Source organism: Emydura macquarii, unplaced genomic scaffold (assembly GCF_026122565.2).
Source record: "Emydura macquarii macquarii isolate MOO-44397 ecotype Brisbane River unplaced genomic scaffold, CSIRO-AGI_Emac_v2 contig_2997, whole genome shotgun sequence".
Lineage (NCBI taxonomy): Eukaryota > Metazoa > Chordata > Testudines > Chelidae > Emydura > Emydura macquarii.
This window is the reverse complement of record NW_027133134.1, coordinates 24078-42433: the sequence shown is the minus strand read 5'-3', so window position 1 is coordinate 42433 and position 18356 is coordinate 24078. Positions and strand designations below refer to the sequence as shown.

At 47.5% G+C, this 18356-nt stretch overlaps 1 protein-coding gene across 1 annotated transcript; it reads left to right on the top strand.

Moving 5' to 3' along the window:
* Positions 1-9436: 9436 nt before the first annotated feature.
* On the top strand, positions 9437-18000 carry LOC137141113 (uncharacterized). Its single transcript, XM_067529966.1, has 2 exons — positions 9437-9533; positions 14273-18000. Exons 1-2 carry the CDS (start codon positions 9437-9439, stop codon positions 17998-18000), a joined length of 3825 nt encoding a protein of 1274 aa, XP_067386067.1.
* Positions 18001-18356: the final 356 nt, after the last annotated feature.

The following is an 18356-nucleotide window of genomic DNA, read 5'->3' as shown; positions in this document are numbered from 1 at the left end:
TGCATAAACAGGGGAATCTCAAGTAGGAGTAGAGAAACTAGGTTACTTACCAGTAACTGATGTTCTTCGAGATGTAGTGCTCATGTCCATTCCACTATAGGTGAGTTCACGCCACCATGCACAGCTCCCGGAACTTTTTTCCCCTTAGCAGATCCCGTGGGGCCGGCTCCGGTGCCCCCTGGAGCCCCGCGCAAACGCCGCGGTAAATGAGGCGCTGCCGGCCCTACGCCCCCTCAGTTCCTTTTTTCCGCCAACTCCGGCGGCGGGGATGGGGGGTGGGTTATGGAATGGATATGAGCAACACATCTCAAAGAACAAGTTACTGGTAAATAACCTTGTTTTCTTCTTCGAGTGCTTGCTCACGTCCATTCCATTATAGGTGACTAACAAACAATACCTTGGAGGTGGGTAGGAGTTACCGATGAGCTGCCCTCAGCACCGCTCTGTCGAACCCCGCGTCCTCTCTCCTGATGGATGATGGCGCTTGAGCTCTAGTTGTGCGCTGTGATGGTTCCCGGGAGGGACACCCTCACCTGCTGATAGCAGAACTTGATGCATGATGTAATCCTCGAGGGGATGCCATCTCCTCTCCTCCCCGAACTGTGCAGTTTGGGAAACACAAGGAGAAGATTATCTTAGTTACCATGAAATTGGGAAACCACCTTGGGCAGGAAGGCTGGATGCGGCCTCAACTGCACCTTACCCTTGTAGAATACTGTATAAGGGGGCTCCGAGGTCAAGGCCCTAATCTCGGAGGCCCTCCTAGATGAGGTAATGGCTACCAGGAAGGCTACCTTCCATGAAGGCATGAGCAGGGGGCATGAAGCCATGGGTTAAAAGGGGGGCCCCGTGCATCTCGAGAGGACCCGTTTGAGATCCCAGGGAGGCCCCGGGTCACAGACCTGCAGGTAAAGCCTCTTCACCCCCTTGAGGAATCTGACTGACATGGGGTGGGAGAACAGGGATCTCCCCTCTAACGGCTGATGAAAGGCTGAAATGGCCACCAGGTGAACCTTCAGCGAGGCCAGCGCCAGACCCTAGAGCTTTAGCTGGAGCAGGTACTCCAGGATCGCCTGTACAGGCGATAGGCTAGACAGACTGCCACAGACTCCGTCTAAGAGGTAAACCGTTTCCACTTAGCGCGATACACAATCTGTGTAGACTGTTTCCTGCTGCCAAGCAGGAGTTGTTGGGCTTGCACCGAGCCGGCTGTCTCTCCCTCTCTCAGCCACAGGGCCTCCAGGCCGTGAGGTGCAGGGAGTCCAGGTCCGGGTGCAACAGTTCATAAGGAACGCTTCGGAAATCGACCAACTCACGTGACCCCAGAGCGAACAGAACCTCAGACAGCTTGTGTTCCAGGCCAAGGCTAATAGGTCCAGTTGGGGAACGCCCCCCTTCTGGAAGATCATCGCCACCACCTCCGGGTGCAACTGCCCATCATGGCGGGGTAGGAACGACTTGCTGAGGCTACCTGCCTTGTCGTTCCTCACCCCGGGAGTCCCTGCAGAGGGCCGAGGGGCGTGCTCCCTCCTGCCCCTCTATGTAAACCACGGCTGCGGTGTTGTCTATCAGCACCTGCCCCGCTCTGGCTGTCGGGAATCGGAGGGACACCTTATACGCTAGGCAAATGGCCCTCAGCTCCTTCACGTTGCTGTGCAGGAGCTTCTCCTCCCCCTACCAGAGCCCCTGATTGCCTGAGTGGACGCTGATGTGGGCTCCCCATCTCACATTCGGAGCATCAGAAATTAGTGTGACCGACTGGACCAGTTCCTCGAATGGAACATCTTCCATCATTGCCCGGGGAGTCCGCCACCAGTCTAGGGAGGCTAGGAAGGGCAGGGAACTAAGACACCTGAAGTGAGCTGTTTAACTGTTGTCCGACCCCCCGGGGGGCCCCTGCTGGGGGGGCTGAGGATGAGCTGGGGAGTTGATTCCTACTTCTGAACCCCCTTTTCCTGTCCCTATTCCTATAGGGTTGAAAGGGCCTAGGTGGAGGCCTTGGTTGCTGCTGTACCTGGGGCCAGAACTGCCTCCTGGAAAGCTGGGGCATGTACAGGCCCAGGGAGCGAAGCATGGCCCTGGATCCTTCAGACCGTGCAGCTTTGCATTGGTCTGATCAGAGAATTGAGCCGACCCATCGAAGGGGAGGTCCTGAATTGATTGCTGCACCTCCTGGGACAGGCCCAAGGATTGCAACCATGAGCATCTCCTCATGGAGATGGTGGAGGCTATGGCCCTACCCACTGAGTCAGCAGCGTCACTGGATGTCTGGAGCGCTGCCCTAGCCACCGTGATTCCTTCATTCAGGATGGTGGTAAGGTCTGTGGCCTGGTCCTGGGGCAGGGCCTCAGCAAACCGCCTGAGGGAGTCCCACAAATTAAAATTGTATCTACCCAGGGGGCCCTGATGGTTGGCAATCCTGAACTGCGGGCTGCCGTTGAATACATTTTTCTCCCAAACAAATCCAGTTTCTTGCTGTCTTTGTCCCTGGGAGTGGACCCTGGATGACCCTGCCTGTCCCTCTCGTTGGCTGCATCTACCACCAGGATTCCCGGGGCCAGGTGAGTAAACAAATACTCAAACCCTCTGGCCGGGACATAATACTTTTTCTCGGCCACCTTCAACATAAGGGTGATTGAGGAAGGGGTTTGCCACAGGGCGTTTACAATTTTGAGGACCCTGTCATGGACTGGTAAGGCCACCCTCGCTGGGGCAGCCGCTACCAGCACATTGAAGAGGGAATCATCGGCCTCCTCTAACTCCTTCACCTCCAGCCCCAAGTTGGAGGCCATCCTCTTGAGCAGCTCCTAGTGCGCCCTGAAATCCTCCAGTGGCGCCACATGATCCTGGGAGAGTGCCTTGTCTGGTGAGGAGGAAGAGGACTGCTGGAGCGCATCCTGCAGGTGTTCCCTCACCTGACGAAGAGATGCACCCGTAGAGGGTCCCTCCATGGGGTCCAACTCCTCGTCCGAAGAGTGGTGCATATGGGCCTTCTCCTGAGCCGGAGGCACGGACTGAACTCCCGCTGACAGGATGGATTGTGGCCTCTGTCCCATTTGGATGCCCCGTGGGGCCCAATAAGGCCATTTCTGTGGCCACTGACCCCGGGGCCAAGCTGGGGCTGACTGTGCTGTCGGCTGTGGTGCCTTGTGGGGGCGTCGGCTGTCCCGATGACTGTCCACCCTGGGGACCCAAGCCACTAGACCTGCGGTGCCGTGCATGGCCTCGGTCCTGGGCGCCGTCCAGTGCCGGGGACCGTCCTCTCAACGCCTCTGAGCTGGAGGACGATGAGGACCACCTCCGTTGCCGCGAATGGTGCCGGCAAGTAGAGGTGCGCTCTGAGGAGCTCAAGGTACCGGAGCTTTGTCTCTACCCTTTGGTGACTGAGACCGGCGCTGCTCCGAACACTGCAGTACTGAGCCTAACTCCGGAGACCGGGTTCTGCGTCGGGGACTGTGCGGTGTGGGGTCTTCGTATGGGAACCGGGTTCCATGCCGCTTTGGTATGGGCGAACTCCTCGGTGCTGGGGACAACGAAGTCATGCCTGGGGCTGAGAACTGTTCGTTGTAGCTCGCTCTGGGAGGATACGACTTCCACCCCCTCTAGCTCAGCGAGGTAGGAATTGACAAAATCCATCTCTGCCTGTTTCTTACTGTCACGTGGGCTGGCTGGAGTGGGGGGGCATTTAGTATATTGGGTGACATCAGTATGGCAGAATCATAATAATCCATGTGGGATATGCCATGTCAGGTACTGTTCGGAAAGTTATAATGTGCTAAGTCAGATGATAATACTTATGTTCATGTTCGGGAGGTCTAGGTTGGACATTAGGAAAACGTTTTTTACTAGTAGGGTGGTGAAGCATTGGAATGGGTTACCTAGGGAGGTGGTGGAATCTCCATCCTTAGAGGTTTTTAAGCTGAGGCTTGACAAAGCCCTGGTTGGGATGATATAGCTGAGGTTAGTCCTGCTTTGAGCAGGGGGTTGGACTAGATGACCTCCTGAGGTCCCTTCCAACTCTAATATTCTATGATTCTATTCCTTTATTTGAATTTTCAATTTTTCTTTTTTGGAGTCCTTTAGACTCCTTATCCAGGATTTATGCAGTCTTTCCTTAGAGTTTTCACTCTGTCTGCATTTTATCTTCAGCCCCCCCTCTCCTTCTGCCCATAAGCCATGTTGTTTGAACCAGGATTCTTAAGGGCCCAATCCTTACTTTTACAATTCCTCCCCCTTTGGTGCTGCAATGCACCACACTGCATTAAACTTTGTTTTATTTTTTTTATTTTAGCATACATATTATATACTGCTGTTTTTATTTTGGATTCAGCATACTTATTTGCATTTTTTTGCAGTACATTTAAAGCAACATTTTATAAGCATTATAACTACTTGCATACACACAAAAATACTACTAATACGCTTAAATACAAGTAACATGATGTAGAAAAGTTTGGACCCCATAGGCTCCATTGATCTGTTTTATGGAGCTTTGCTACTTTTTTTTAGCTTGAGCTTTTTTTTTTTTTTTTTTTTTTCCATTCCTTTTTGTACCGGTAACTTGCCCGCAGCCCATGCTGCTAACACTGCCCCTAAGGGGCTGCCCTCGGGGATTTTACTGCCACTGAGCCCCATCTCCCGTCCACAGCACTATCACTTTTTACACACACTTGCACGTATTCCGTGTTAACACAGCACTCGGTTTTGTTCTTTAAAGAACAGGTCAGAAAATTTGATCCGAGCCCTTATCTTAGTACTTAAACTAGCATGCATTTCTTTTAAGCACACTTTGTGCACACTCTGTGCACACTTTGTGCACAGAACAATGGGGGATATGCATATATCTCTTTAACTTACTTCCGGAGGAATTTTACCACAAGCAAAATTAAAGGTACAGACTAAAGAAAGGGTAGGGAGATTCCATGCACGAAAAAAAACTTGTGCCACCCTGGACTTTTGCGTTAATGAGCCCTCAAAGTCAACGCATGCCCATCGTCAAGGACGATGCTAGGGTGCCCTTTTTGGAATCTCCCAAGAGAAAAGCCTGTCAAGTACAAAGAAACAGACAACAAACACAAAACATAGAGGTACCTGGAATCCCTGGAGACTGTGAGACTCAAAGGGTCTTGACGCTTTACAGCCTTCCACCAAGTTCCATCCTCCGTCCAAAACCCTTCATGGTGACCTCACCCAGTGCCGGCTGAGGCGTTGGCTGGCGCAGGAACTCGGGGTTGGCAAGCAAGGCGTCCTGCTGTGGTCACCAAATTGTTGGAAAAAGATTCTAAGTGTGGTTTGTTACTTTGCACCGATAAGAGACTTACACAGGATTTTAGGCTGGACAGTCTCCAAAAGAGTTTATTCTGCAGAAGGTCAATTCCCAAGCCCACAAGTGGACAGTGGAAAAAGACCCCGAACAAAGGTTTACAGACAGTTTTATACTTTATTGCTACTTAAACATTCATGACAAGACCATACATATCCCCCTTATAAGGGCACAAACTTATTTTTTTTATAACTATTGATTTATATTATTTGGCATACATTATTTATAAAATACTTTTACAGATGTTTTGCAACTAACTACAAATTATTTATTAAGGTTGCATAGCTTGCTGAATTTAGCCGAGGCTTATCTCCTTCTGCATTCCTAAGAACTTTCCATGATCTGTGCACAGAGTGGAACGGCCTTGCCTTATAAACAAAGAAGCTGCAAAAATGGAGTAACTATAGTCAAGCAACTAAAAATCAGCTAACAACTGAAATGAAGCTAATGTTGTGTCAATATATTAAAAGGGCAAATGGAACAACCCGGAAAACTATTGCCAAATCCAGGACATGATTAATAAAGAATTAAACAAAGATAATATAATTAAAGCCAGTCAACAATAGTTTACAGAAAACAGATCCTCTCAAACTAAATGGATATATTTTTGATGAGATTACAAGTTTGGCTGCTAAAGGTAACAGTGATGATGTATTAGACTTCTGTACGGCATTGGATTTGGTACCACATGACATTTTGATTAAAAACGCAGGAATACAAGATTAACATAGAATATGCTAAATGGATTAACAACTGGCTAACTAATAGGTCTCCAAATGAAACTGTAAATGGGAAATAATCTTCAAGCAGGTGCACTTCTAGTGGGATACCACCAGGATAGGTTCTTGGCCTTCAGATATATAAAAATTGTATCAATGACTGTACTATTTGTGGGCTGGGAAGTGGGCGGGCACGAGCTTGCCCACTGTTAAAGGCCCCTCCCCCTTAAGGGGAGGAGTCACTGGACCCAGGACACAACTAAGTTCGTGGGGCAACTAATGAAAAAAGGAGCGGGCATGGGGGTCACAGGTGTAAACTCAAGGCGCTGTGGCCTTCCTTGGACCCTGGGCCCGAGGAAGGGCTGCGACGCCCCTGCTGAACCGATCAGGGCACTGCTGGCCACAGACCCCGGCATCAGAGGGGCGGGGCAAAAATCTTGCAGGAAAGCTGTTTGGAGTGAGCGTCTATGATTCTATGTAGTCCTGTGGTCCTGGGCTGAGGAGCCAGCTGAAGTTTCTCTATTGTTGGTTCATGAATGGCTGGGAAGCGTTCATTGAACTGAGCTGGGTGTGGCCCCTGCCTGTGAATGGCTGTGTAAGAGCAATACCTGTCAGAGGTTTGTGACTTTTTTCAGCATCGCACTGTGGAAGAGAGCCCAAGCTGGTCAGACAGAGGGTTCAATGATATCCCAGCTGCCAGGTGGTACCCCAGGGGTTCTGCAACACCGTCACAATAATATACATGGTCAGTTTTCAAAAAGGAGAGAGGCAAATAGTGGTGCCCCTCAGGGGTCTGTACTGGGACCAGTGCTGTTCAACATACTCATAAATGATCTGGGAAAAGGGATAAACAGTGAGGTGGCAAAACTGGCAGATGATACAAAACTACTCAAGATAGCTAAGTCCAAAGCAGACTGTGAAGAGTTACAAAGGGATCTCACAAAACTGGGTGACTGGACAAAAAATTGGCAGATGACATTCAATGTTGATAAACGCAAAGTAATGCACATTGGAAAACAGAATCCCAACTATACATATAAAATACTGGGGTCTAAATTAGCCATTACCACTCAAACAACAGATCTTGGAGTCATTGTGGACAGTTCTCTGAAAACAGCCACTCAATGTGCAGCAGCAGTCAAAAAAGCTAACAAGATGTTGGGAATCATTAAGAGAAGGATATATAATAAGACAGAATGGAAAAGGTACAGAAGAGGGCAACAAAAATAATTAGGTGTATGGAACAGCTTCTGTATAACGAGAGATTAATAAAACTGGGACTTTTTAGCTTGGAAAAAAGACAACTGGGGGAATATGATAGAGGTCTATAAAATCATGACTGGTGTGGAGAAAGTAAATAAGAAAGTGTTATTTACTCCTTCTCATAACATAAAAGGTAGGGGTCACCAAAGAAATTAATAGGCAGCAGGTTTAAAAGGAACAAAAGGAAGTATTTCTTCACACAATGCACAGTCAACCTGTGGAACTCCTTGCCAGAGGATGTTGTGAAGGCCAAAACTATAACTGGGTTCAAAAAAGAATTAGATAAGTTCATGGAGGATAGGTCTATAAATGACAATTAGTCAGAATGGGCAGGGATGCAAAACCATGCTCTGAAGTGTCCCTAGCCTCTGTTTGCCAGAAGCAGAGAGTGGACAACAGGGGATGGATCACTGGATGATTGCCTGTTCTGTTCATTCCCTCTGAAGCACCTGGCATTGGCCACTGTCGGCAGACAGGACACTGGGCTCGATGGACCATTGGTCTGACCCAGTGAGACCATTCTTGTGTTCTTATGATAAGTTCTTTCTGAGTGGCAACCCTGACTGAATGAAGGCAGGAAGTCGTACCACCTCCTGCCTACCCTAGGGTTAATCCCTCTGGGCATAGCTGGCCAGGGTGGGGCAGGATGATGGTTCCAGCCTTCATGCCTTCTTGGGGAACCTTGTTTTAAAAATTTTCGGAGATCACAGATTCATGTGACTCCAGCCATGTGGCTCCGGGGAAGCAGTTTAGTGAAGAAGAAATGGTTGTTCTTCTTATTTTTCATCTACTCAATTTAGATTATAATTATTCAGCATGTAATATGTATATTGTGATAGTGCCTAGAAGCCAACCAGGTCAGGGTCGCATTGTGCTAGGTGCTGTACAAACTTATATGATGCTTGCATCAACATTCTGCACTAACAGAAACGTTAATGGCCATGGGAGGATCCCAGCTCCGGCATTAGTAGGGCCCTACATTAGAACAGCCATACTGGATCGTGAAAAACACGTCACTGACTATGAAATCTTGTGTCCCTCACGAAATCTGGTCTTTTGTGTACTTTCACCCCGTACTAATCAGTGTTCTGCAAACTTGGGGTCCTGACCCAAAAAGGGGGTCACAAGGCTATTGGGGAGGGGGGGATTTCTGTGCTGCCTTCTGAGCTGGGTGGCCGGACAGCGGGGGCTGCTAGCTGGTGTGCCCAGCTCTGAAGTCAACGCCACCACCAGCAGCAGCACACAGGTAAGGGCAGCATGGTATGGAGGGAGTCAGCACTCTTGTGGGGGGCCATCATGGGCTTTACATGGCTATATTTTGCTGTTTTTCAATATATATTCATGCTTTGTTACAACATCATGACATTTAAGATTTAAATACTGGAAACTGTGAAATTCAAGGTTTTTAAACGCTAGGACCAGGACATTTACTAAAATGAACCGTGAATGTGGCAGGGCCATGAACATTAGGCATCTATCTTGGATGGTTGTATTCTAACTCACCTTGGGAAGCAAGAGGGACAAAGCTGGTGCTGCTGGAGAACTAAGGAACGGCAGCCGAGATCTACAATGGAATGTGAGTCGTAGCAGACGATGAGGCCTTCTGAAAACATGACGACGGTGAAGCAGCTGGCGTGCTGAGACCACTGCCCATCTTGCTGACCAGTGTCGTCTCAGGGTTTCCTTGTGCTCCCCTGTGTGTCTGTCTCTGTCTGATGTCTCTTGTCCTACAGTTAGACTGTCAGCTTCATGGGGCAGGTCAGTTTTGTGTTTGTACGATACTTAGCCCAGTGGGGTCCCGGTCCATTAATGGGGCCCCTGTGCCCTACAACAACACAAACAGTAATAAGAAAAAGATGGGCTTAAATAGAGAAAATGCAGCCTGTCCATAGAACCCTTTTCCATGCTCCTTTGAGCTCCACTATGATGCACTTGAGTGTGTCCCTGAAACGATGCAATGTCATCCTCACAAATCTGTGTGTTACTGTGATGCACCAGAGCACCTGGTCCGGAAAGGTTTGACATTGGCAACCAAAGAGCCATGTTTGAATCTGGTCCCGGATGGGCTTCAGTTTAACTCCTATTATTTCCTGCAGGTGAGACACAGAGGAAAGCATTTGGACATTAAACCATGGCTGCGTCAGATGCTACAATTGAGATGCCTGCTCTGGGCCGCCCTTTCCAGCTGGGGATGCTGTATGACTGCCGCGATGAAACCCTCATCCCAGGTAATGCTGGTAGCCCCTGAACTGGGGTGAGAAAGAAGGAAAGGGACACTCCCTGAACCACTTTATAGCAGAGAGTGAGCTGATCACAACTGGCCCAGAAATGTTTATGGAAACAGCCCAGCACATTAACACAGGGGTCACGGTGTGGGGTTTTTGTATGGGGCAGGATGTATGTGCATTGGGATGGTGGCCCTTCTGACATTCAAGGAAAGAGCTGTGTACAAATGAAATGTTTGATTTCCCAGTTTAATAGAACTCCCACCAGTCCAGCACTGGAGTACAGCCCTATCTCACAGCATCACATACATGTTGGGCTGGAAGGGACATCATGAGATCATCCAAACCAACCCCTTGTGCTGAGGCAGGACCAAGTAAACCTAGCCCATCCCTGACAAGTGTTTGTCCAACCTGCTCTTAAACACCTGCAGTGACAGGGATTCCACAGCCTCCCTGGAAGCCTGTTCCAGATCTTAACTACCCTTCTAGTAAGAAAGTTTTCCCTAATATTTAACTACCTAACCCTTCCTGGCTACAGATTAAGTTCATTACTTCTTGTCCTGCCTTCAGTGGACATGGAGAACAAGTGATCACTGTCCTTTTTATAGCAGTCCTGAACATATTGGAAGATGGTTCTCAGGTCTCCACCTCAGTCTTCTTTTCCAAAACTAAACATGCCTAGTTTTTTTAACCTTTCCTCCTAAGTCAGGTTTCTCAATTTTTATCATTTTTGTTGCTTTCCTCTGGACTTTTTCCTCTTTGTCCACATCTTTCTTAGTGTGGCGCCCAAAACTGGACACAGTTCTCCAGCCGAGGCCTCACCAGTGCAGAGTAGAACAGACAATTGCCTCCTGCGTCTTACAGACAAGACTCCTGTAAATACGTCCAAGAATGATAGGGACCTTTTCTGCAGCTGCATCGCACAGCTGGCTCATATTCAATGTGTGATTCACTCTAAGCCCCAGACCCTTCGCAGAAGCACCACCACCTCGCCAGTTATTCCCCTTTGTGTAGCTGTTTGTGCATTTGATTTTTCTTTCCTAACTGCAGTTCTCTGTATGTGTCTCTATTGAATTTCATCTTGTTGATTTCAGACCAAATCGCCGATTTGTCGAGGTCAGTTTGAATTCTAATACTATTCTCCAAAGTGCTTGCAGCCCCGCCCAGATTTTCACATTCTGGGGTCCAATCAAGATTGGTGCAGTGTTGAGTCCCTTCTTACCCTCTTCAGTGCCTTAAAGCTTTGCTATTATAGCTCCGTGCCCAGGACACTCACTATCAGTCACAAGCAGGCACTCTGTCTGTGCATTGAGCAGCACTGGGCCAATGCTTTGGATCCAAGAGCCTGCCTAAAATATCACAGATTTCCACTGGTCTCTCCCAGCACTGGGTAACAACTGGCCAGGTGCTCTACTCCACTCTCTTCCCAGCCCCAAATGAGAGGAAAGGCTGAATCTTAAAGATGTTGTGTAGGAACATGTAGGAAGACACAGGCTGGATGTGAGAGTTTAGGGAAAGGACTGAGCCAAAGGTGACACCAAGCCTGTGGGTCCAAACAACCAGAAGGATGGAAAAGTTGCTCACATCAAATGTAAAAAGCATAAGGCAGTGCTTCCCAAACTGTGGGTTGCAACTCAGAGAAATCACAAAAGGGTCCCAGCTGGTCTTACAGTATCTCCCCCACCTGGAGAGCTTTCTTCAACATTTTCCCTGCTGACTCAGGGTCCTGTAGGTTCCTTCTTCCTTGCAGTATCTACAGATTCAGGGCTGGTGCAACCACTAGGCAAATTAGGTGGTTGCCTAGAGCTGCAAAATTTGGGGGGTGGCAAAAACCAGAATGAACTGTTACTATGAACTGAGGTTAAAGCCCAGGGGATGGAGCGATGTGCTAAGGGTGCTCACACAGTGAAGTGCCTGGGCTCCAGTGGCCCCGGGCCCTGCTGTGCTCAGTGCTCAGCACCCGCTGTGGAGAAAGACAGGCTCCTCCCCCTGGTGCCGGGATCACTGCGCCCCACCACCCCAGGGATAAAAACAACATGAGGCAAACAATTGGACCTCCTCCCCACCTGCAGCCCAGCACTGGACCCCCCACTTCCCCGAACTGGCTCCCCCCAAGTGCCAGCCCCGAGTACCCTCTAGCTCGACCTACCCATCTGCGTCCCCTGCAGCACCCCCATCCTGCTTGACTGCCCTTTGGCACCCCTGGCCCCCGCAAAGGCTTGTCCCCCCCAGCAAAGGTCATGTGGATCAGCTGTATCTCAGTCTTGCAGCAGGGGGGGGCAATACTTTTTTTTGCCTCTGTCTTCACAGACAAGGTCAGCTCCCAGACTATTGCACTGGGCAGCACAGAATGGGGAGGAGGTGAGCAGCCCGCAGTGCTGAAAGAACAGGTTCAGGACTATTTAGAAATACTGGACATGCACAAGTCTATGGGGCCGGATGCAATGCCTCCGAGGGGGCTGAGGGAGTTGGCTAATGTGATTGCAGAGCCATTGGCCATTATCTTTGAAAACTTGTGGCAATAGGGGGAGGTCTAAGATGATTGGAAAAAGGCAAATATAGTGCCCAGCTTCAAAAAAGGGAAGGAGGAGGAACCTGGGAACTACAGACCGGTCAGCCTCACCTCAATCCCCAGAAAAATGATGGAGCAGGTCCTCAAAGGCTCCATTCTGAGGCATTTGGAAGAGAGGAAGACGATCAGGAACAGTCAGCATGGATTCACCAAGGGCAAATCATGCTTGACCAACCTGATTGCCTTCTCTGATGACATGACTGACTCTGTGCATGTGGGGAAAGTGGTGATGTGATATATCTTGACTTTAGCAAAGCTTTTGATACTGTCTCCCACATAATTCTTGCCAGCAAGTTAAAGAAGTATGGATTGGATGAATGGACAATAAAGTAGATAGAGAGCTGGCTAGATCATCAGGCTCAATGGGTAGTGATCAACGGCTCGATGTCTAGTTGGCAGCCAGTAACAAGAGGAGTGTCCCAGAGGTTGGTCCTGAGGCCCGTTTTATTCAACATCTTAATTAATGATCTGGAGGATGGGGTAGATTGCACTCTCAGCAAATTAGCAGATGACACTAAGCTGGGTGGAGTGGGAGATACCTTGGAGGGTAGGGATAGGATATAGAGTGACCTAAACAAACTGGAGGATTGGGCCAAAAGAAATCTGATGAGGTTCAACAAGGAGAAGTGCAGAGTCCTGCACTTAGGACGGAAGAATCCCATGCACAGCTACAGACTGGGGACTGACGGGCTAGCCAAAAGTTCGTCAGAAAAGGACTGGAGGGTTACAGTGGATAAGAAGCTGGAGATGAGTGAACAGTGTGCCCTTTTTGCCAAGAAGCCTAATTACATATTGGGCTGCATTAGTAGGAGTATTGCCAGCAGATCGCGGGAGGTGATTATTCCCATATGTTTGGCATTGGTGAGGCCACATTTGGAGTATTGTGTCCAGCTTTGGGCTCCCCACTACAAAAAGGATGTGGAAAAGTTGGAGAGAGTCCAGCGGAGGGCAACAAAAATAATGAGGGGGCTGGAGTACAGGACTTATGAGGAGAGGCTGAAGGATCTGGGCTTGTTTAGTCTGCAGAACACAAGAGTGACGGGGGTTTGATAGCAGCCTTTAACTACCTGAAGAGGAGTTCCAAGGAGGATGGAGCTAGGCTGTTCTCAGTGGTGGCAGATGACAGAAAAAGGAGCAATGGTTTCAAGTTGCAGTGGGGGAAATCTAGGTTGGATATTAGGAAAAAGTTTTTCACTAGGAGGGTGGTGAAGCACTGGGATGGGTTACCTACGGAGGTGGTGGAATCTCTGCCCTTAGAGGTTTTTAAGGTGCTGCTTGACAAAGCCCTTCCTGGGATGATTTAGTTGGGGTTGGTCTTGCTTTGAGAAGGGGGTTGAACTAGCGTGAATACTACATGCAGTCCTAGTTGCCCTATCTCTGAAAAGGTATATTAGAATTGAAAAAGTACACAGAAGGCAAAAAAATAATTAAGGATATGGAACAGCTTCCATATGAGGAGAGATTAAAAGAATGGGAACTGTTCAATTTAGAAAAGAGACGACTAAAGGGGAATATGACAGAAATCTGTAAAATCATGACTGGTGTGGAGAAAGTGAATAAAGAAGTGTTATTTACCCCTTCACATGACACAAGATGTAGGGGCACCCAATGAAATTAATAGGCAGCAGGTTTAAAACAAACGAAAGGAAGTATTTCTTCACACAATGCACTGTCAGACAGTGGAATTCACTGCCATGGAATTCATATGCCATAGCATAACTGGGTTCAAAACAAGAATTAACTAAGTTCCAGTAGGATAGGCTCATCAATGGCTACACAACCTCATGCTTTGGGTGCACCAAAATTTCCAACAGCCAGAAGGTGGGAATTAGCCAAGATGGTCATAGACACAACCTCATGCTTTGGGTGCACCAAAATTTCCAACAGCCAGAAGGTGGGAATGGACAACAGGTGATGGGTTACTTATTATTTGCACTGCTCTGTTCATTCCCTCTGAAGCATCTGGCACCGGCCACTGTCAGAGACAGGATACTGGGTGAGATGGACCATTGGTGTGACCCAGTGGAGCTGATCTTATGTTCTTAATTTTACTTTCTGTATTTATTATCTGCATTTGAATTTCAGATAAAGTCCTTGAGAACAAATATGTCACCATATCAGATTCTTCTCTCTTCTGTCACTAACCATATGTCTATCTGTGATTTTCCAGGGTTCACTTTATGGGACCTGGAGACACTTCAAAACAATGTGGATACAAAACCACACCCCAAGACTGAATTTGAGATCATTGCATCTGACACCATTGAAGACAAGGCCTCTGCCCTCAATGTCACAGCATCGCTGAAGGCCAGTTTTCTGGGGGGGTTGGTTAAAGTAGATGGATCTGCCAAATACTTAAATGACACCAAGAACTCTCAGCATCAGGCCCGAGTTACTCTGCAGTATTCAACAACAACAAAGTTTGAGCAGCTGACCATGAAACATTTAGGGCGCCAAAATGTCTCTTACCCTGAAGTATTTGACCAAGGCACGGCCACCCATGTGGTCACGGCAGTGCTGTACGGGGCTCAGGCTTTCTTTGTGTTTGATCGGGAACTTTCTTCTTTTGAGAACGTACAAGAGATACAGGGAGATCTCCAGGTTATGATTAAAAAGATACCCCTGATTTCCATTGAAGGGGAAGGAGCTCTCAAAATGGATGACAAGGAAAAAGCACAAACTGAAAAGCTTAGTTGTAAGTTTTATGGTGATTTTGCTCTTGAGAACAATCCAGCTACTTACCAAGAGGCCATGAAAATATATTCCACCCTCCCACTGCTGCTGGGTGACCATGGGGAGAAGGCCGTACCAGTGAGAGTCTGGCTGTACCCGCTGACCAAGCTGGATTCCAAAGCTGCTCAGCTGGTGCGTGAGATCAGCATAGCACTGATCTTTGTTGTTCAAACCACCCTGGAGCAACTGACAGAGCTGGACATGCGATGCAACGACATGGTGAAGAGTCCAATTTCCTCAGCCTTCCCTGAAATCAAGAGGAAAATCCAGCAATTCAAAGGTCTGTGTAACCGATACAAACAGACTTTCCAGAAACAGCTCGCAGAAACTTTATCATCTATTCGTGGAGGTAGAGAAAATAACAAAGCCCTGATGAATATTTTAATCAAGAAAGAGAAATCACCATTCAGTAACCAGCGTCTCATGGAATTTCTGGATAAAAAGGAAGAAGAGATTAATTCAGTGGATGTTTACCTTACCAAATTCAATAAAGTGGACACTATATCTTCCAAAAGAGAGGTAGATGAAATTTTCCTAGACACCACAGTTCAGTACACTGTCTCATTTACATTCACCTCATTACAAGAAGAAGACGAATATATATCAGAGTTAGAACACTGGTTTCAAATCCAAACAGGGGGGAAAACATGTGATCCAAAAAGAACCAGACATGTGCCTAAACAGCCAAAATGCACACCAGGGGTCAGTGATATGCAGAAGTCTAAAAAAGCACTAGAATCTGCAAAATCCTTCTTAGATTTTGCCAGTGTTAATAAGTCCAATGTGAAGACTCGGTTCATTGTGACCTCTGTTTTAAATAAGAACATTCCAGGAGCTTCTATTTACCTGTATGAAGGTGGAAAGCAAATAAGCACCGCATTTGAGCCTCCCTCAAAACCTCTCCCTGCCCAGATTGATGGAATCAGACATGACCATGTGCAGTTCACATTTAAACCAGCAGCCTATGGAAGGGCTGCGATATCCGGCTATCGGGTAGAGTACAGAATTGTAGGGCAGGAGAACTGGACGGCTGTGAATGTAAATAACAAACAAGAGACATTCACAGTAACCGGGCTACATGCAAACACCGAATACCAGTTCCGATACGCTGCAGTGAGCAAACCAGGGCTCAGCGCGAGCAGCAACGTGAGTGATACTGTGAAGACTCTTCCTACCAGCCCTCCTGGGAAGCCTGAAACTGCTAAATTAGCACCATCGGCCATAACCCTCACCTGGGAGAGTCCAACTGTTACTGGAGATGGAGTTGTTATAAAGGAGTATAAGGTGGAATACAAAGAGAAGGCTGACGATGCAAGGCAAAAAGAGAAAGACAAATGGCTGGAACGAAGGACAGAAAAGAGAACAAAGTTCTGTACCATTGAGGGACTGATGCCTAAGAAGCCCTACAGATTCCGAGTGTCGGCTGTGTGTGAGGATGGGACTGTGAGTGACCCAAGTGAGGAGACTCTGATTTCAACACCAAAGAGGAATGAATCAAAGAAGCAGCCACATAATTCCCTTAAGCAGGGCACAGTGACAAGAGATGAGCAACCTCCAACATCTGCAGCAAAATCACAGACAAGTGCACAAGACTTTGTGAAACACGGGTCTCTGATAACTGAAGGTTCGCCATCAATTTATACCCTTCCATTAGAGAAGACAACATTAGGTCCTAATGTATCTTACATAAAGAACAGGCTGGGAAAAGAGAACCTGCTGGTCCCTAACAAAGTCATTATGGTGATGGGAGCAACTGGGTCAGGGAAAACTACACTCATCAATGGGATGATCAACTATGTCCTGGGTGTACAATGGGAAGATGAATTCAGATTCAAACTAATCCATGAAATTACAAACAGAAGCCAAGCCCAGAGCCAGACGTCTGAAGTGACTGCCTATGAAGTTAATCATAAAAAGGGTTTCCAAGTCCGCTACTCCCTGACTATAATAGACACCCCAGGGTTTGGTGATACCAGAGGGATAGACCATGACAAAGAGATAACAAGGCAGATCCGAGAGTTTTTCTCCATCCCACGGGCCATTGATCACATAGACGCTGTCTGCGTTGTAGTTCAGTCCTCACTTGCTCGTTTGACACATGCCCAGAAGTACGTGTTTGACTCAGTGCTCTCCATTTTTGGGAAGGATATAAAAGACAATATACAAATCCTGATCACCTTTGCAGATGGACAGACACCCCCTGTTCTGGAGGCCATTAAAGAGTCTGACGTGCCATGTTCTAAAGATGGTCAGGGCATGCCCATTCATTTCAAATTCAATAACTCTGCACTGTTTGCCAGCAATGCTGGAACTGCTGTGGGCAGTTTTAATTTTGATGAAATGTTCTGGAAAATGGGAGCGACGAGCATGAAGACATTTTTTGACTCTCTAGGTAAATTAGAAACAAGAAGCTTAACACTGACGAAGGAAGTTCTCAGAGAACGGCAGGCGCTGCAGACGGCTGTGGAAGGCCTGCAGCCACAAATCAAAGCTGGTCTGATGAAGCTAGAGGAACTGAGAAGGACCCATCGAGCTCTGGAACAGCACAGGGGTGATATGGAAGCCAATAAAGACTTTGAGTATGAGGTAGAAAAAACAGTGCCAATAAAGCTAGAGATTGATAAACATTATATAACAAACTGCCAGCAGTGTCATTACACGTGCCACTACCCCTGTCCTATTGCTGATGATAGAGACAAGCACAAGTGTACTGCTATGGACAGCTCTGGACATTGCACTGCTTGTGCAGGTAAATGTCAGTGGAACGTTCACTTCAATCAAAAGTACAGGTGGGATTATGAAGTTGTAAAAGAGAAACAAACCTATGCACAACTGAAGGAAAAGTATCAGAAGGCATCTGGAGAGGTGATGACAACTGAGAAGATATTTGAGCAGCTTTTTCAGGAATATGCTGTGGTGGAAGAGATGGTGTTAGAGATAATTGAAAGATCATCTCGCAGCCTCCAACGCCTGCAAGAAATTGCCTTAAAACCAAACCCACTGTCCACTCCAGAACATATTGACCTGCTGATCAAGTCAGAAGAACAGGAAGCAAAGCCTGGATACCAGGAACGCATAAAATCACTGAGTAAAGTGAGAGAAACAGCTGTGATGATAACAGGAAGCAAAGCCTGGATACCAGGAACGCATAAAATCACTGAGTAAAGTGAGAGAAACAGCTGTGATGATAACCAAGATTGCCAATAAGGAGGAATTGCTGCCGGCTGAGTCGGAAATAGCTAAGAATAGGAAGCGTGAACAGAAGTCACCTAAATTTCAAAAGCTTCGTGGAATTGGTTTCAATATACGAAATTGGTTTAACTAATAATAATGATGAAAATATTTAGAGCTTATTACACTTTTCAGGCTGATTCTCTATTGCATCGCACCCTATGTTGTCACTTACAGATCTGCAAAGTGGGTTCAAATTCTGTGTCAGTTGCAACCAGGTCGGAATGATATCCACTCTGCACTCACTGTGCACAAGTGTGACACCACAAGGTGCAAGGTAAGGGGGAAAT

What these genes read in the sequence shown, in the direction of transcription:
- LOC137141113 (XM_067529966.1), top strand. Translation starts at nt 9,437, where the DNA reads ATGGCTGCGTCAGATGCTACAATTGAGATGCCTGCTCTGGGCCGCCCT. An exon ending in CGATGAAACCCTCATCCCAG is followed by an intron (nt 9,534 to 14,272) that starts GTAATGCTGGTA and finishes GTGATTTTCCAG; the next exon opens with GGTTCACTTTATGGGACCTG.